This window comes from Ictidomys tridecemlineatus, chromosome 8 (assembly GCF_052094955.1).
Source record: "Ictidomys tridecemlineatus isolate mIctTri1 chromosome 8, mIctTri1.hap1, whole genome shotgun sequence".
NCBI classification, from domain to species: Eukaryota; Metazoa; Chordata; class Mammalia; order Rodentia; family Sciuridae; genus Ictidomys; species Ictidomys tridecemlineatus.
Genome location: NC_135484.1, coordinates 46,088,611 through 46,108,844, shown reverse-complemented (window position 1 = coordinate 46,108,844; position 20,234 = coordinate 46,088,611). Strand labels below are relative to the sequence as shown.

At 37.9% G+C, this 20,234-nt stretch overlaps 1 protein-coding gene across 1 annotated transcript; it reads right to left on the bottom strand.

The window, feature by feature from the left end:
* Window positions 1-2,285: 2,285 nt before the first annotated feature.
* On the bottom strand, window positions 2,286-19,087 carry LOC144365762 (thyroid receptor-interacting protein 11-like). The gene is given in 6 exon segments (XM_078018510.1): window positions 2,286-2,515; window positions 2,517-3,165; window positions 4,081-4,339; window positions 5,261-5,799; window positions 13,290-13,402; window positions 16,392-19,087. Coding segments are annotated over 6 exon segments (4,476 nt in total). The 3' UTR covers window positions 2,286-2,295.
* Between the last annotated feature and the right edge of the window lie 1,147 nt (window positions 19,088-20,234).

The following is a 20,234-nucleotide window of genomic DNA, read 5'->3' as shown; positions in this document are numbered from 1 at the left end:
TTGCTCTGATTTGAAGCATATGCTCTCATTTTTCATTTTGGCTTACTATGTTATCACTTAATAATAATTCAGTAAATTTACTTAGAACAAGAAAGTCACCTAATGACTCATGTCTTAGAGATGCTTTCAAATAAAAGTAATTGTGCATTTTGTACCATAGAGTATTCCCAGTGTTTCCTAGAATTGTTGCAACTGATGCTGGAAGCTTTGAAATAGAGCAGGAGGCATAAGGGCTGTGGCTTGTGACCCTTCCCAAAGTATGTAAGATTGATAGACATTGAATGCAGATAAAGAACTATGCATCATTGAATTTTTTCCTGTCACTAAAATGCTAGTAGAGCTCAAGGAATTGTGAGTCTCTTTGTCTACAGTACAGGAAAAATAAGAAATTGAAAGACTTGAGTTCCATACAATTTCTGATAACATACCTTAGGTTCTCAGCTTAAAAACACAAAAAGAGAAATGTCATCATTTTCCATAGCATTTGGAAACTTTTCATAGGTTGGAAACTTTACTATCAGAGCTCATCAGTTCTCAGATTTTTATATGTTTTGAATACTTAGCCAATGTGACTTTGGGATGCGTCCTCCAGTTGTTGTTTCAGTGATTTTGTTCATGCCTAACAACTGGTGGCATCTTAATTTTGGTAAAATAATGTAAATGTTAAGGTGAAATTTAGAAATAAGAAAGGAAAAGCTGATATGTGTGTAGCTACTAGGTGTTTTTCTTCCTTTTTTTTTTATTTTTGTAAAGTAAAACAAAAGATAAACCAAAAGGTTCTAGCTTAAGTTAGGTAAAATCAAAGAGGAGAAAAAAGAAGATAATATTGCTAATACTTCACTGCCACCTGTAATTTCCAAAACAACTAAGAGCATTTTTATTAAAATTAACTTTATTGACATTTATATTAAGTTATATAGTCAATATTAAATAATTCAATCTATATTATGTTATATTTACTTTGTTAAATTGTATTAATTTAAATAAAATTTAATGAATTTTTAAATATAAATCATACTATAATTTAATATAAATGGAATTTATATTAAATTATAAATAAATTTAATATTTATTTATAATTTAATATAAACAATATCAATTAATAAAATAAATTTAGATCAAACCATAGTATTAATAAAAGAAATTTAAATAATACTACTAATAAGATTAATTTAAATTAGATTAATTTATATTAAATGATAGTATAATTTATATTTTAAAATATATTAAATTTTGTTTAAATTAATTTTAATAAAAAGGTTCTGAATGGTTTTAGAAACTACAGGTGTCGGAGAAGTATGTGCTATGCAATCTGCTTTTTCTCTTCTCTGATTTCACCTACTTAAGCTAGAAACTTTTGATTCATCTTTTACCTTAATTTATCAATAGGTTGTAACTACTCCTATTTAAAAGCTTTTCATCTTTCAAAAACTGTTGTTAGCTTATTTCTCTCCCCAACTTGTTTTGATCCAATGTTTTATAAAATGTGTTTATAAGAATTATTGTAGAGCCCCCAATAGTATGTAGATAAGCAGTCCAGATATTTAATGATACATTCTTACTAATTAACTTTTTCATTGGCAATGGATCACGTGATCCCACTTTGGGGTTGACTCATAGAAATACTCTTCCTTCTAGACATATTTATCATCTGGAAAACTGAATTAATGTGAAGTGACTTTCGTAGAGAAATGGAAATCAGCAAAATGGATAGGGGTCATAGAATTTGGATTCAAGGCATCTTAGAATTTATTCACTAAGCTTCCTGTTTAGGTCCTCCCCATTGGAATTTTCGCTTGGTAGTTGTACAATGTTATCTTGGATAAACTAAATATTCTCAACGTTTTGCAACACTGTATTTGGTTTTCATGTACTCTAAATCGGAGACATCCTTCTTATGGGTTGGGTTTTTCTTGTTTCCTGTAATTACATGTATCGTTTTTATCTTAATGCCATTAAGTGAGGTTGGAACTAGTGGTTCAAGAAGGCTGCTCTGTACAGTTGCTCGCTAAAGTACATCAGAATTGATAACTGGTGATGATTATCTGCTACATTGGAACAAAATTCTATAAACAAAAAGTGCTACAAAAAACAAAACAAATTTTTTTAAAAGTACTATAGCAAAAAATCACAACAACAACAACAACTAAAGAAATAAAAAGAATACCCAGTAGCTATCCACTTACATATACCAGCTGTTTTGCTTTCTCTTTTTGTCTACAAACACATGAGTACTTTTTCAAAAGGCCATGCTGTAAAACATAAAAAAAGGGTTATGGCTTCTTTAGAATAATGCTAAATATTTAGAAGATCCTGGAGTACAGCTCTGGCCCTATTGTCCGGGGACACTGGCAATGGTGTAAAGGTGGGTTTAAAAAGAGGATGCCCAGGTCCACCAAGTCCAACTCCAGCTAGGTTACTAAGAGGCACAGCTGCAGAACGTGGAACCAAGAGTGGATTCCCATTGGTGCTTCTGCCAGCTCTTAATTTGGCTCCATCTTTAACATTTCCTGGTAAAGAGTTCTGGAAAAGAACTCTGAAGCACAGGTTGTTGATTTGGTTTCAGAGGTATGTCGGGGACACTTTTTGAAGCCCCTCCAAGCCAACTCCTCATCCACTTACCGACACCACCATAATCTTTATTCAGCAAGTGCTCCATTTCGTCCTTTGGAATGTCCAGGACGCTCCCCATCAACTGCAATGCTTCACGACGTTTGCCTTTTGGTGTCTGGAGATGAGCGATAAAAAGGTTTTGCATGAGGACTTTGTCCACTTTTCCTTCTGCGCTGTTGAGCAAAGTCGACGATTTCTGTTGTGTGTGGTCCAGCATTTCTTTTCGGGGCTCCTTTTGTTTTTTCAGTTCTTCCATCTGTTCTTCCTCGAGATCTAAGTCTTCTCTCGGTCTGGAAGCAGAATCCAACAGAGCATTCGCTTGATCCAAACGTTCCCGCAGTGATGATACTTCTCCTTCTAGCTTTTCGGCCTTGTTCTTCCATTCAGCTATTGACTGTTTTTCTTTGGCTAATTCGGCAGAATGCAGAGCTTTCTCTTCTTCTTGGAAGTGCTCTCGAACCCTTTTCAGGTTACTTGATGACAGGGCACACTGTACTTCTTGGTCCCGTAAGTGTTGAACCTCCTTTTCTCTTAGGATTTTTACTTTGGTCTCTTGAAAAATATCAGAATTCAATGTTTGAGCATCTCCTCTCTCTCCAGGCAACTGGGCTTTTAGTTCTTCAATAGTTTTCTGCAAGTTCTTAATTTCCTCCTCTCTTTCTAAAATTAACTGGCTATGCGCAGCATTCATCTGCTCATATTGGTACTTAAATTCATCCATTTCCTCCTCCTGCTCCCGTAAAGACTGAAGTAGTTGCATTTTACGCTGGTTTTGATTTTCAATTATATTCAGATGGTCTTGAATTTCATCTTCCAGATGATTTTTGACTATATTCAGTTGAGATACCTCCAATTCTAGCTCTGTGATAGCATCAAGAGCTTCAGGCTCAGCCACTGGTACAGCTTGATTGTGCTGTTCCCGAAGTATTTCCAGTTCTACTCGCAGATAGTTGTTTTCTGCTTTCACGTAGGTAAGACTTCTGTCCTTTCTTTCAACGGATTGCCTTAAAGTTTCATTTTCTCTTAAGGCCTGAGAACACTTATCTAAATCCTTTTGTAGTTGTGAACTTTTTTCTTCGAGTTTTTCAATAAAAACTTCTTTCTCATTTATGACTTGTGTCAATCGCTCCTCTTCTTCTATGTAAGATGCCAAAATTTCCTCAGTTTCTTTTTCATCAGCAGTCATTTGCTCAATATTCTTTTTGAGTCCTGCTATTTCAAAGTCCTTCTCTTGATTGAGTTGAAGTGCACATTCGTGTTTCAGCTTTAAGTAAGAGGTCTTCAAATTGTGTGCATTGGAGAGTTCCTCAATAGTCTGCCTGTGATTATTTGCTTCTTCCAACAGTCTTTTTTCTGCCTGGTGCAGTTTGGCTTCAGTCTCTTCTTTGTCTCTTTGGAGAGTCTCCGTGATAGTGTCTCTTTCTTGAGAGATTTGATTGTAAGCAGCAATAGATTCTTCCAACTTACGCCTTACATCGTCACGTGCTAAAATCAACATTTCATTTTCCGTCTTGAGTTCAACAGCAACTTTCCTTAAGTTTTCATTGAGCTGTTCCTCTTGAGAAAGATTTTGCCTTAGGTTGCTCACTTCAGCTTCTCGTTCTTTAAGCATGTCATCCTTCCAGTGACTGTTCGAGTCTTCGTTCAGAGAAGTTGGATACTTACTCTTAAATCCAGACAGCTCCTCTTCAAGTTGTCTGATGTGATCCTTAAGCCCCAGGTTTTCCTGCTGGAGGTTTAAACTATTTTTTTGTGACTGATTTAGCTGATCTACTAAATCTTCTACTTTACCTTCAAGCTTCTGCTTAGTTAAATGCAAATCACTGAGGCTCTGCGCATTCTCCGTTAACTTCTCCTTCTGCACATGCAACTCTTGGGATATGTTCATTTGCTCATCCTCAAGTTGACGAACTCTCTTTTTTTCGTCATCTAGATCTTGTTCCAACTTCTTGATGACAAGGTCTCCTTCATTTTGTTGTTTGGATAGCTCATCTTGTATCAAAATCATGTGCTTTGTAGCTTCCTGATTCTGCTGATCCAGTTCTTCTAACTCAGCTATCAGCATTTTCTTCTCATTGATAGTCTGATTCAGTTCTTCCTCCTTTGCCTTCAAGTGAAGTTTTAAGTCTAGTAATTGTACATTCAAATTCACGTCTGTTGAAGCTCTGCTTTTCATGACTTGATAGTCACAGCTCAATTTTGACAGTGACATCTGAAGTTCCTCTTTTTCTTGACTCAATGATGACTTCTCTTTTTCTAAAGCTTCAACATGCATTTTAAGTTTCAGATTGTCTTCAGCAAGGCGGTTATCCTGGTTTAAACCATTTAGTCTCACGATTTCCTTCTCCGCATCAGCCAGGGCTCGTTGAAGCCTGAACACTTCTTCCACTGCTGAATGCTGAGGAAGGGTTCTTCCCTTTTCTGCCACAGTAGAACTCTGCTCCCAAACTGAAATTTCATGCTGATGATCATCTATGTCTGGACTGTGGTTTGGTTGAAGAGTCTTGATAGTATTTAGTACTTTGCAGATTTCACTCGAGTCAGAATGGTGTGTTCCCTGAGCCTCAGCAATCTGCCTCGAGTGGCCAACTTCAGATTCATGTTTTGCAACTTCAGTTGATAATCTGTTTGTTTCTTGTTGTGATACAATTATGTCACTAAAGTCCGTGTCATCATCACGAAAGGCTGAAGAATGACTACCGATCAGGGAACCGAACGGAGCCGGTGCGGTTGTTGTTGGCACACCACAAGCTCCCGAGCGTACTGATTGAGCAGCTGCCCGTAGTTGGAACATTTGATCTTGCAGTACAGTCTGTCCTGCTTTAAGATGGCTGATCTCTACCTCTTTCTGTTGCAGTTGATCTTGGCAACTTACAGACTGATGGTTTCTTTGTAGCTCTGGCGCTTCATGCTTTTCTTCCAGGTCAGTACAATACTTTTTCGGTCTTTCATTCTCACATCTTAGTGTGGAGTCAGTAGTTTCCATTTCCTTTCTCCGACAATGATGTAAAGCTGCTTCTGGGTCTCCTAAGTCATCCAGAAGCATGTCCCTGGTGAGGGTGGAGCTACGGCCGGTGAGGAAAGCCAAGCTGCTCCCCACCTGAGCCAAGAAGTGGCCCAAGCCTGAGCCCAGGCCTCCAAACCAGGCCGACATCGTGGCCACTTCAGCGAGCCATCGGACCAGCTCTGAGAAGCGCGTCCATCACCATCCACTTCTCTGCCCCGAACGTCCTCCGCCGTTGCCGGGGTCAATTATGACCCAAGCGCTCAGAATTCCTCAGAGCGCGGGGTTCCTGGGGCTCCACCAACCACCAATCATCCCTTCCTGCCTGTAAACTCAGAAGCCTGTCCTGCGCTTTGACCAGGGACCTGCAGCCAGTAGCACACTCACCCCCTGCAGGGCCTCTGCTTCTTCCCTGCACTTGCCTGTCAGCTATTGGCTCACGGGATTGGGCAGGGGTGGCTGGGAGGAGCTAGAGATCCAGGAAAGTGTCCTAGTTTGAGTCCCAAGGCAGTGTGCTGTGGAGCCAGGAAGAATCAATGTTGTAGATGAAATCCAAAGGTAGTTCACTGGACAGTTCCCTCTTGTCTGGGAGAGGTGGGCTTTTTGTCCCATTCAGTTGCATTCAGCTGACGAGGTGAGGTCTCGCTCCACATTAGAGAATGGAATCTATTTAACTAAAAGTCCCCGATTCAAAAGTAAATGTCACCCCATAACACCAGCACAGACACACCCAGAATAAAAGTTGGCCAAGCATCTGGGCATCGTAGCCCAGGCGAGTTAACATATAAAATTAACCATCACAAAGTCTTAATCAGTCTCAGAATTCAAATTATAATATGGATTAGATTTCACTAAAGAACCATCTTTACCCTTTCCAAAAGTAAATTTTTGCTGTTAATCTATACATTTTCGAGTTCAGTTGAACATTATTTGGTCCTTGTTAATTCTGATTGAAGTTTATTTAAGTGCTCAAAAATTCCGCTTAAATTTCACTTAAGAAAATTTGTTTTAGAGCCAATGGGTTGATGTCCACTTAACCTATTGTTGTTTATCAGTGCCAAATATAATCCAGGTTTCAAGAGTCCAGAGTGAAATAAAAAGTTGAGAAATTTTCTACTATGGAGTAACAATCCTAAATGTAATTCCCATACCTCTGAGGATCAGAAGGAGTTAAGATAAGGCCCTGCTTTCCAAGGTGTTTAAATTCCAACAAGTTAATGAGGAGGCAGTTTTGTAGAGTTGGGGACAAAGCAAAGAGATGAAGCACGTGGGCTGTAACAGACATACCCATTGGGACCAGAGCAATTTTGGAGCTAAACTGACAGAACGCATTTATAAGACCTCTCTCACAAGCATGAGTTGAACAGTAAATGACAACATAGTGTGTAGTTCTCACCTGATGGCTGGTGCAGAGAAAGTGGCCAACAAACAGAGCCTGCTGCCACTTTGTTCATATTTGCTTTTTGTTTTGTTTAGGATCATTTTCCTTATTACCCTTTAGAAGGGGTTTGGGTTTGCTCCCATTACTCTCTTCCCAGAGCCCATTTTCAGGAGACTCTTTTCCTTGAGCTGTTCTTTCTCTATGTCTGTTCAGGAAACAAAACCTCAAGGTGGCAGAAATAAAATTTAAAAAAAGGAAGAATTTTTGGAAAATTAATGGTTAAGTAGATCCTAAGGATTATATGAATCACCTCATAATGTCTCTTGCCTTCAAGATAGCAGAGCAAGTAGACATAATTACTCCGATTGCTATCAGAAACTAGTGACTGCATTTGTGTCCTGGGCTAGAAAAGGAAATCTTCTTGGTCCTTCTTATTCATCTCCAAATCTGAGAGAGAAGTCAGGCCTGTGTTAGTCAGTCTCTCCTCATAAAAGACTAATATAAAAATTTAAGCCCCTTTTAGCATCTGCTGAAGTGAGAATCCACGCTGTACCCCAGCTGTGTCTACTGTTGAAGAAGGCGTCAACAATACCAAGTGTCCTTTTCTCCCTTTAGACCATTCCTCCTGTGTGTGTGTGTGTGTGTGTGTGTGTGTGAGAAGACTCTTTCATCACTTTGACAACATACCTGAGAAAATTAAATGAGTAAATATTTATTTTGGTTCAATTTCAGGCTCCATTGCTGTGGCCTGAAGTGAGGCAGATTACCATGGCAGAGAGCCTGGCTTCAAAACAGAGCTTCTCAACTCATGGAGATCAGGGAAATGGTGAGGGGAAGAGAGGACTGAGGAATATGATGTACCCGTCCAGGGAATCAACTCCAATGGCCTACCCTCCAACTAGGCCCTACCGCCCCCACAGTTTTGACCAACTCCCAATAGTCCTGTCCAATCATGAACCCATCAGTGGATTGATCCACAGATGAGGTTAGAGCTCAGGATTCAATTCACCTTTCTGTAGAGTCCGTTCTGAATGCTGGTAGATTGGGGTCCAAGCTTTCAACACATGACCTTTGGGCAACATTCCAGATCCCAATTATAGCAGGGTGCCTCCTTCTCTTTAGGTGTTCTGTGTTTGTTTATTGTTTTCAATCACAAATAATGATCCTTTTTCAGTGTAAGACCTATCACATTTGGCTTGAATGTGGTTCCAGTGGTGGTTGCTCCTCCTGCTGAAAGGCATTTCTGATCACTCAGATTCAGTCTTCTGGCATGGTTCGCTCTGACCACAGCTGTTTGTCATTTTATATTTCTATCTGAGAGAGAAACCTACCTACTGTATTCGAAACTGACCATCCAAATGAAAGCATTTCTCTTCTTCCAAATATGTTTGGAATGTTCCTGGAAGCTATGGGGGATATGGAGGGAAAACCCCGGCTCATTCGCGAGCACATGTGACAGAAAGCATCCAATAATCATAAGGGTATCCTTATACATATATTCAGTGCCCCAAAAGCACAAGGTATTGTGATAGATATTGTGAACAACATAAAGCTGTGTTATATACATTTCCTGCTGTGAAGTGCAATTGAATACAGTCAATCAGTGGAGAAGATGTTCCATAGAGTGATCCTTGAATTATAATGCAAGGCCAGCCATTGACGACTGTGGTGGTGAGGATCTCATATGGGGCAAAAGACTGAGTAAGAAAGAATAAGCCAGAAGTAGAGAGCCCTGAATAATGTGGCTTTGTTAAAACACAGTTGAAGGTTAAAGTAATGAAAGCTTTTTGAGTCTATAAACATAGGGTGATAAATTCTATGCAAGACATTAAGTTGGTACTTCTTTTAATACCTCATAATTCATTCAAACATTTTCTTATAGATTTCAGTAGAATTTTTAAATCTCTTCAATATGGGCCTCGTCTCTTCTTGTTTCTTTTTTTAAATGTTTATTGGTTGCTCAAAACATTACAACGATCTTGACATATCATATTTCATACATTTGATTCAAGTGGGGTATGAATTCTTACTTTTACCACGTGTACAGTTTGCAGGATCACATTGGTTATACGTCCAAGTTGATACATACTGCCACACTAGTGTCTGTTATATTCTGCTGCCTTTTCTATTCCCTCCCTATCCCCCCTTCTGTCCCCTCCCCTCCCATAATCTCTCTCTACCCCAGCTACTGTAATTCATTTCTCTCCTTTTTTCCCCTTTCCCCTCACATCCTCTTATATGTACTTTTGTATAACAATGAGGGTATCCTTCCATTTCCATGAAATTTCCCCTTCTCTCTCCCATTCCCTCCCACCTCTTGTCCCTTCTAATTGGTAATCTTCTTTTCATGCTCTTCCAGCCTGCTCTGTTTTGAGTCCCCCTTCTTATATGAAAGAAGACATTCAGCATTTCTTTTCTAGGGATTGGCTAACTTCACTTAGCATAATCTCCTCTAATGCCATCCATTTCCCTGCAAATGCCGTGGTTTTGTTATTTTTTAGTGCTGAGTAATATTCCACTGTGTACAAATGCCACATTTTTTTCATCCATTCATCTGTTGACTGGCATCTAGGTTGGTTCCACATTCTAGCTATTGTGAATTGTGCTGCTATGAGCCTTGACGTAGCTGTATCCCTATAGTATGCTCTTTTTAGGTCTTTGGGAATAGTCCGAGAAGGGGAATAGCTGGGTCGAATGGTGGTTCCATTCCCAGCTTTCCCAGGAATCTCCATAATGCTTTCCAAATTGGCTGCACCAATTTGCAGTCGCACCAGCAATGTACAAGTGTACCTTTTCCCCCACATCCTTGCCAGCACTTGTTGTTGTTTGACTTCCTAATGGCTGCCATTCTTACTGGACTGATTTGGTGTCTTAGAGTGGTTTTAATTTGCATTTCTCTGATTGCTAGAGATGGTGAGCATTTTTTCCGTGTATTTTTTGATTAACTGTATATCCTTCTCTGAGAAGTGTCTGTTCAGGTCCTTGGCCCATTTGTTGATTGGGTTGTTTGCTTTCTTAATGTTTAATTTTTGAGTTGTTTGTATACTCTGGATATTAGGGCTCGGCACATTTGTATTTTTAAGAATTGGCATAATCAATGAAATGTTCCGCACACGTTTGTAGGAAGATTAACGTAACACTCCAGTGACAATACAGTAGTAGAAGGATTGATTTGGACTGACAAGTTGTTCAGTGAATGATATATTACCCATAAATTTGAATTCTCATTATCATAAAGAAGCAAGGTGAAAATAAGAATTTAAGAGAGTGTTGGGGATGTGGCTCAAGTAGTAGCTCCTTCACCTAGCATGCGTGAGGCATGGGGTTTGATCCTCAGCACTACCTAAAAAAATAAATAAAATAAAGATGTTGTGTCCACTAAAGGCTAAATAATCAATATTTTTAAAATAGAATGTAAAATAGTCCATAAATGTTATATACAAACTGTGAAAGTAGATTCTTCAACAGATTAATTGTCTACCTCGAACTAGAATCAGTTGCCTACTGATTTGCCTGGATGATGTTCTCAATTCTGGTTTTTTTTTTTTTTTTTTTTTTTTCATTCCACTAGGCAAACATCTGCAGGGCTTTCTTGATGGCAACATAGTGATTACTGAGCTCTACCCTATTAGAAATACAACTAGTTTTCAACTCATGAAAGTCTATAAAAGCCACTTTTTTAGAAGTCTCTAAACTTTGGAACTATTCAATGATACTCTATTTTTGCCAGCAATACACAATATATATATTTTTTAATGTAAAGGGCAAGGTATTGAACAGACACTTCACAGAAGAAGCAATACAATCAATCAATAAATACATGAAAAAAATGTTCAACTTCACTAGTAATGAGAGAAATGCAAATCAAAACTACTCTAAGATTTCATCTCACTTCAGTCAGAATGGCAATCATCAAGAATATCAGCAACAATAAGTGTTGGCGAGGATGTGGGGGGGAAAGGTACACGTATACATTGCTGGTGGCACTGCAAATTGATGCAGCCAGTCTGAAAAGCAGTATGAAAATTCCTCGGAAAACTGGGATCGGAAGCACCCTTTGACCCAGCTATCCCACTCATTGGTTTATAACTAGAGGACTTAAAATCAGTATACTAAAAATTCATTAAATTTCATTTAAATTAATACAATTTAACAAAGTCAATTTAAATAACATTTAATATAGATTAAGTCATTGAATATTAACTATATAATAAAAATATTAATAAAATTAATTTTAATAAAAATCCTCTTAGTGGTTTTAGAAACTACAGGTATCAGAGAAATATTAGCTATATATTCTACTTTTGTCTGCTGTCTCATTTTGCCTAACTTAAGCTAGAAACTTTTGTTTATCTTTTATCTTAATTTACCAAGATGAAAATGGGAAGACAAAACACCCAGTAGCTACACACATCAGCTTTTCCTTTGTTTTTTCTAAATTTTGCCTTAACATTGACATTATTTCATCCAGTATCCAGGTATTTTCTTATGTTTTTATGTTAAAAGCATATGCCGTTTGATTTCAATCTCTTTTCAAATACATATATCTAAATCCCTGTTGCTTCTGCCATACTCACCAGATGACTGTTATAGTCTTTTAATTTAATCCCATCTTGATTTTTGCTTTAATCTAACAATAATTTGGAATTGTTTCTATGGCCCTAATTTCATTGTATATGGAATTTTATTTTATTTTTTTTTTTTTGAGGAGTCAAAATTCTTCTAATTTTAGATGCACAAGGAATTGCAGCGTGTGTGATAACACCTTTACGGAATTGGCTGGCGTTTTCATTGTGGTCTAGGGCGTGGTAAATTTTGGTGGCTGTAGCCTGTGTGTTTGAACATGATATGTAGTTTTGTGTGCATGGTACAACTTCTCGGTATAGCTACTCAGTCAGGCTGCTTAAGTGCATTACACAGCTCTTCTTTATCCCCTCCCTGCTTGTTGGTGGTTCCTTGTTTGGGTTCTGAGAGAGGGATGTTCAGTTCATGCCTTTCATTCTGCAGGGTTTCCCATGTTTTTGCTCTTTATACCCCATGGTGTGGTACCCCAGATAACTATCTTATTGTTGTCCTGTGCTCTGTGATCCCTGGTATGTAATACTGAAAGCATGAAGCAGCCTGTTACCTCTCAGCTTCTGCAAGTGAAGTGTTTTCTTGCACGTTCTATATTTGCTTTTGTCTTTTCAACTTGATCTACTCTTTCATAATCTATTTTTGTGTTCAGTCCTTGAAATTCTCATTCTTATTTTGGATCACTCAGCATTTCAAATGTCCTCTTCTAATTTCTATGAGGATTTGGTGGTAGAAGGAGAAAGAGAGGTGAAACATGCTCATTTTCAGCCTTTAAGATTGAACTTCAAATCTTAGTGTAGTTTTGATTTTCACTTCTCTAAGTGCTAGTGATGATGAGCATATTTGCATCTATTTGTTGATTAATTTTATATCATCTTGGGAGAAGTGTCTGTTCAGGTCCGTGGCCCATTTATTGAATGGGTCATTATATTTATCTATCTATCTATCTATCTATTTATTTATTTATTTATTTATTTATTTATTTATTTGTGTGTTTGTGTGTGTGTGTGTGTGTGTGTGTGTGTGTCTATTTAGATTTGTGAGTTCTTTCTATACCCTAGAGATTAGTGCTCTATCTGATGTGTGATGGGGCAAAACTATTCTCCCAAGATGTAGGATCTCTATTCACCTCCCAGATTGTTTGTTTTGTGGAGAAGAAACTTTTTTAGTTTGCATCTATCTCATTTATTGATACTGGATTTTAATTCTTGTGCTATAGGAGTCTTATTAAGGAATTTTGGGACTAATCCCATATGATTGGAAAAAGTAGGGCCTACTTTTTCTTCTGTTACATGCAAGGTCTCTGGTTTTATTCCTAGGTCCTTGAATCATTTGAGTGGAGTTTTGTGCATGGTGAGAGATAGGGGTTTAATTGCTCCTCCCTCCAGTTAGAATGTCAGGGATTTTTGAAAATGGCAGCTATTATGAAGACAACAACAATAAGTGTTGGTGAGGATTTCAGGAAACATGTACACCCCTACACTGTCTGTGGGACTGTAGATTGGTGCAGCCAATATGGAAAGCAGTTTGGAGATTCCTTGGAAATTTGGGAGTAGAACCACCATTTGACCTAGCTATCCCTCTTTATGGTCTATACCCAAAGGACGTAAAAACTGCATACTACAGGGACACAGCCACATCAATGTTTATAGCAGCAAAATTCACATTAGCTAAATTGTGGCATTTATACACAATTAATATTACTCAGATACTTACCCTCTCGCTCAGTCCAGGAGACGCTAGTGCCCTTCACTACCTCTGTCAGAGCCTGGTTCGGACAGCTGGTGCCTCGGAGAGGACAGGCTGATCCTGCCTGCCTCCCGTGTACCCTTTGTCACAGGGAGCGACATTAATGTGAGACCAAATAAAATCCAGTCATAGACATTAATAGAATATCTCAAAAAAGTATTTAATAAAAAGGCTAGCAAATACAGGGTCTTTAATGAAACTTTAATAAAATTTATGAGACAAGGAAACTGAAAGCACAATATTTTCTTAGGAACTTTTCTGTTTGGTGTTATTCTTTACAATATAGACGCTTTTCCTAAGAATGCAGGGAGTATGAAATTTCTAAGGCTATCTTGCTGTTTTCTCCATTAAACCCCTTGTCTTAAAAAAAAAAAAAAATCTTGAATCTATATTAATCTTTGTGATTTTTCTGAGTACCTGTATAACATATTTTTCTCAAGAATGCAGTGAGGTCGCCGTTTCCAAGAGCTCTTTAATTCTGAAATATAAGAAGTGTGTTTTCAGGCATTGAAACCCAAAGGCTCACCTAGACACGATGGAGTGAGCAGAATATATAAAAATCTCTCATGACAAATCTGAACTCTGCTTTTCCCAACCATGTGAAGTCTACTGGAATAAGATTCCAAGTAATTTGGCAAGTCGAAGCCAAATATATAGTTTGATATTCTTCTCAGGAGTAAGCCGTGTGATGTTACAGGAAGGCAGATTTTAGTGCTGCATTTCTGATTGTATCCCCCCAAAAGTTGTTCCATGCATATCATGCAAGAATGTAACCTCCAAAAAATGAATAAATCAAAAAGAGGAAATTTGACGTAAGAAGGCTGGATAATATTTGCATGTTCGTGTATTTTTACCACACATCATACCTTCTTATTTCTTCCTTGCTCTGATTTGAAGCATATGCTTTCATTTTTCATCTTGGCTTACTATGTTATCACTTAATAATAATTCAGTAAATTTACTTAGAACAAGAAAGTCACCTAATGACTCATGTCTTAGAGATGCTTTCAAATAAAAGTAATTGTGCATTTTGTACCATAGAGTATTCCCAGTGTTTCCTAGAATCGTTGCAACTGACGCTGGAAGCTTTGAAATAGAGCAGGAGGCATAAGGGCTGTGGCTTGTGACCCTTCCCAAAGTATGTAAGATTGATAGACATTGAATGCAGATAAAGAACTATGCATCATTGAATTTTTTCCTGTCACTAAAATGCTAGTAGAGCTCAAGGAATTGTGAGTCTCTTTGTCTACAGTACAGGAAAAATAAGAAATTTAAAGACTTGAGTTCCATACAATTTCTGATAACATACCTTAGGTTCTCAGCTTAAAAACACAAAAAGAGAAATGTCATCATTTTCCATAGCATTTGGAAACTTTTCATAGGTTGGAAACTTTACTATCAGAGCTCATCAGTTCTCAGACATTTATATGTTTTGAATACTTAGCCAATGTGACTTTGGGATGCGTCCTCCAGTTGTTGTTTCAGTGATTTTGTTCATGCCTAACAACTGGTGGCGTCTTGATTTTGGTAAAATAATGTAAATGTTAAGGTGAAATTTAGAAATAAGAAAGGAAAAGCTGATATGTGTGTAGCTACTAGGTGTTTTTCTTCCTTTTTTTTTTTTTTTTTTTTTTAATTTTTGTAAAGTAAAACAAAAGATAAACCAAAAGGTTCTAGCTTAAGTTAGGTAAAATCAAAGAGGAGAAAAAAGAAGATAATATTGCTAATACTTCACTGCCACCTGTAATTTCCAAAACAACTAAGAGCATTTTTATTAAAATTAACTTTATTGACATTTATATTAAGTTATATAGTCAATATTAAATCATTCAATCTATATTATGTTAAATTTGCTTTGTTAAATTGTATTAATTTAAATAAAATTTAATGAATTTTTAAATATAAATCATACTATAATTTAATATAAATGGAATTTATATTAAATTATAAATAAATTTAATATTTAGAATTTAATATAAACAATATCAATTAATAAAATAAATTTAGATCAAACCATAGTATTAAGAAATTTAAATAATACTACTAAGATTAATTTAAATTAGATTAATTTATATTAAATGATAGTATAATTTATATTTTAAAATATATTAAATTTTGTTTAAATTAATTTTAATAAAAAGGTTCTGAATGGTTTTAGAAACTACAGGTGTCGGAGAAGTATGTGCTATGCAATCTGCTTTTTCTCTTCTCTGATTTCACCTACTTAAGCTAGAAACTTTTGATTCATCTTTTACCTTAATTTATCAAAAGGTTGTAACTACTCCTATTTTAAAGCTTTTCATCTTTCAAAAACTGTTGTTAGCTTATTTCTCTCCCCAACTTGTTTTGATCCAATGTTTTATAAAATGTGTTTATAAGAATTATTGTAGAGCCCCCAATAGTATGTAGATAAGCAGTCCAGATATTTAATGATACATTCCTACTAACTAACTTTTCCATTGGCAATGGATCACGTGATCCCACTTTGGGGTTGACTCATAGAAATACTCTTCCTTCTGGACATATTTATCATCTGGAAAACTGAATTAATGTGAAGTGACTTTCGTAGAGAAATGGAAATCGGCAAAATGGATAGGGGTCATAGAATTTGGATTCAAGGCATCTTAGAATTTATCCACTAAGCTTCCTGTTTAGGTCCTCCCCATTGGAATTTTCTCTTGGTAGTTGTACAATGTTATCTTGGATAAACTAAATATTCTCAACGTTTTGCAACACTATATTTGGTTTTCATGTACTCTAAATCGGAGACATCCTTCTTATGGGTTGGGTTTTTCTTGTTTCCTGTAATTACATGTATCGTTTTTATCTTAATGCCATTAAGTGAGGTTGGAACTAGTGGTTCAAGAAGGCTGCTCTGTACAGTTGCTCGCTAAAGTACATCAGAATTGATAACTGGTGATGATTATCTGCTACATTGGAACAAAATTCTATAAACAAAAAGTGCTACAAAAAACAAAACAAATTTTTTTAAAAGTACTATAGCAAAAAATCACAACAACAACAACAACTAAAGAAATAAAATAAAATACCCAGTAGCTACCCACTTACATATACCAGCTGTTTTGCTTTCTCTTTTTGTCTACAAACACATGGTCCCGTAAGTGTTGAACCTCGTTTTCTCTTAGGATTTTTACTTTGGTCTCTTGAAAAATATCAGAATTCAATGTTTGAGCATCTCCTCTCTCTCCAGGCAACTGGGCTTTTAGTTCTTCAATAGTTTTCTGCAAGTTCTTAATTTCCTCCTCTCTTTCTAAAATTAACTGGCTATGCGCAGCATTCATCTGCTCATATTGGTACTTAAATTCATCCATTTCCTCCTCCTGCTCCCGTAAAGACTGAAGTAGTTGCATTTTACGCTGGTTTTGATTTTCAATTATATTCAGATGGTCTTGAATTTCATCTTCCAGATGATTTTTGACTATATTCAGTTGAGATACCTCCAATTCTAGTTCTGTGATAGCATCAAGAGCTTCAGGCTCAGCCACTGGTACAGCTTGATTGTGCTGTTCCCGAAGTATTTCCAGTTCTACTCGCAGATAGTTGTTTTCTGCTTTCACATAGGTAAGACTTCTGTCCTTTCTTTCAACGGATTGCCTTAAAGTTTCATTTTCTCTTAAGGCCTGAGAACACTTATCTAAATCCTTTTGTAGTTGTGAACTTTTTTCTTCGAGTTTTTCAATAAAAACTTCTTTCTCATTTATGACTTGTGTCAATCGCTCCTCTTCTTCTATGTAAGATGCCAAAATTTCCTCAGTTTCTTTTTCATCAGCAGTCATTTGCTCAATATTCTTTTTGAGTCCTGCTATTTCAAAGTCCTTCTCTTGATTGAGTTGAAGTGCACATTCGTGTTTCAGCTTTAAGTAAGAGGTCTTCAAATTGTGTGCATTGGAGAGTTCCTCAATAGTCTGCCTGTGATTATTTGCTTCTTCCAACAGTCTTTTTTCTGCCTGGTGCAGTTTGGCTTCAGTCTCTTCTTTGTCTCTTTGGAGAGTCTCCGTGATAGTGTCTCTTTCTTGAGAGATTTGATTGTAAGCAGCAATAGATTCTTCCAACTTACGCCTTACATCGTCACGTGCTAAAATCAACATTTCATTTTCCGTCTTGAGTTCAACAGCAACTTTCCTTAAGTTTTCATTGAGCTGTTCCTCTTGAGAAAGATTTTGCCTTAGGTTGCTCACTTCAGCTTCTCGTTCTTTAAGCATGTCATCCTTCCAGTGACTGTTCGAGTCTTCGTTCAGAGAAGTTGGATACTTACTCTTAAATCCAGACAGCTCCTCTTCAAGTTGTCTGATGTGATCCTTAAGCCCCAGGTTTTCCTGCTGGAGGTTTAAACTATTTTTTTGTGACTGATTTAGCTGATCTACTAAATCTTCTACTTTACCTTCAAGCTTCTGCTTAGTTAAATGCAAATCACTGAGGCTCTGCGCATTCTCCGTTAACTTCTCCTTCTGCACATGCAACTCTTGGGATATGTTCATTTGCTCATCCTCAAGTTGACGAACTCTCTTTTTTTCGTCATCTAGATCTTGTTCCAACTTCTTGATGACAAGGTCTCCTTCATTTTGTTGTTTGGATAGCTCATCTTGTATCAAAATCATGTGCTTTGTAGCTTCCTGATTCTGCTGATCCAGTTCTTCTAACTCAGCTATCAGCATTTTCTTCTCATTGATAGTCTGATTCAGTTCTTCCTCCTTTGCCTTCAAGTGAAGTTTTAAGTCTAGTAATTGTACATTCAAATTCACGTCTGTTGAAGCTCTGCTTTTCATGACTTGATAGTCGCAGCTCAATTTTGACAGTGACATCTGAAGTTCCTCTTTTTCTTGACTCAATGATGACTTCTCTTTTTCTAAAGCTTCAACGTGCATTTTAAGTTTCAGATTGTCTTCAGCAAGGCGGTTATCCTGGTTTAAACCATTTAGTCTCACGATTTCCTTCTCCGCATCAGCCAGGGCTCGTTGAAGCCTGAACACTTCTTCCACTGCTGAATGCTGAGGAAGGGTTCTTCCCTTTTCTGCCACAGTAGAACTCTGCTCCCAAACTGAAATTTCATGCTGATGATCATCTATGTCTGGACTGTGGTTTGGTTGAAGAGTCTTGATAGTATTTAGTACTTTGCAGATTTCACTCGAGTCAGAATGGTGTGTTCCCTGAGCCTCAGCAATCTGCCTCGAGTGGCCAACTTCAGATTCATGTTTTGCAACTTCAGTTGATAATCTGTTTGTTTCTTGTTGTGATACAATTATGTCACTAAAGTCCGTGTCATCATCACGAAAGGCTGAAGAATGACTACCGATCAGGGAACCGAACGGAGCCGGTGCGGTTGTTGTTGGCACACCACAAGCTCCCGAGCGTACTGATTGAGCAGCTGCCCGTAGTTGGAACATTTGATCTTGCAGTACAGTCTGTCCTGCTTTAAGATGGCTGATCTCTACCTCTTTCTGTTGCAGTTGATCTTGGCAACTTACAGACTGATGGTTTCTTTGTAGCTCTGGCGCTTCATGCTTTTCTTCCAGGTCAGTACAATACTTTTTCGGTCTTTCATTCTCACATCTTAGTGTGGAGTCAGTAGTTTCCATTTCCTTTCTCCGACAATGATGTAAAGCTGCTTCTGGGTCTCCTAAGTCATCCAGAAGCATGTCCCTGGTGAGGGTGGAGCTACGGCCGGTGAGGAAAGCCAAGCTGCTCCCCACCTGAGCCAAGAAGTGGCCCAAGCCTGAGCCCAGGCCTCCAAACCAGGCCGACATCGTGGCCACTTCAGCGAGCCATCGGACCAGCTCTGAGAAGCGCGTCCATCACCATCCACTTCTCTGCCCCGAACGTCCTCCGCCGTTGCCGGGGTCAATTATGACCCAAGCGCTCAGAATTCCTCAGAGCGCGGGGTTCCTGGGGCTCCACCAACCACCAATCATCCCTTCCTGCCTGTAAACTCAGAAGCCTGTCCTGCGCTTTGACCAGGGACCTGCAGCCAGTAGCACACTCACCCCCTGCAGGGCCTCTGCTTCTTCCCTGCACTTGCCTGTCAGCTATTGGCTCACGGGATTGGGCAGGGGTGGCTGGGAGGAGCTAGAGATCCAGGAAAGTGTCCTAGTTTGAGTCCCAAGGCAGTGTGCTGTGGAGCCAGGAAGAATCAATGTTGTAGATGAAATCCAAAGGTAGTTCACTGGACAGTTCCCTCTTGTCTGGGAGAGGTGGGCTTTTTGTCCCATTCAGTTGCATTCAGCTGACGAGGTGAGGTCTCGCTCCACATTAGAGAATGGAATCTATTTAACTAAAAGTCCCCGATTCAAAAGTAAATGTCACCCCATAACACCAGCACAGACACACCCAGAATAAAAGTTGGCCAAGCATCTGGGCATCGTAGCCCAGGCGAGTTAACATATAAAATTAACCATCACAAAGTCTTAATCAGTCTCAGAATTCAAATTATAATATGGATTAGATTTCACTAAAGAACCATCTTTACCCTTTCCAAAAGTAAATTTTTGCTGTTAATCTATACATTTTCGAGTTCAGTTGAACATTATTTGGTCCTTGTTAATTCTGATTGAAGTTTATTTAAGTGCTCAAAAATTCCGCTTAAATTTCACTTAAGAAAATTTGTTTTAGAGCCAATGGGTTGATGTCCACTTAACCTATTGTTGTTTATCAGTGCCAAATATAATCCAGGTTTCAAGAGTCCAGAGTGAAATAAAAAGTTGAGAAATTTTCTACTATGGAGTAACAATCCTAAATGTAATTCCCATACCTCTGAGGATCAGAAGGAGTTAAGATAAGGCCCTGCTTTCCAAGGTGTTTAAATTCCAACAAGTTAATGAGGAGGCAGTTTTGTAGAGTTGGGGACAAAGCAAAGAGATGAAGCACGTGGGCTGTAACAGACATACCCATTGGGAC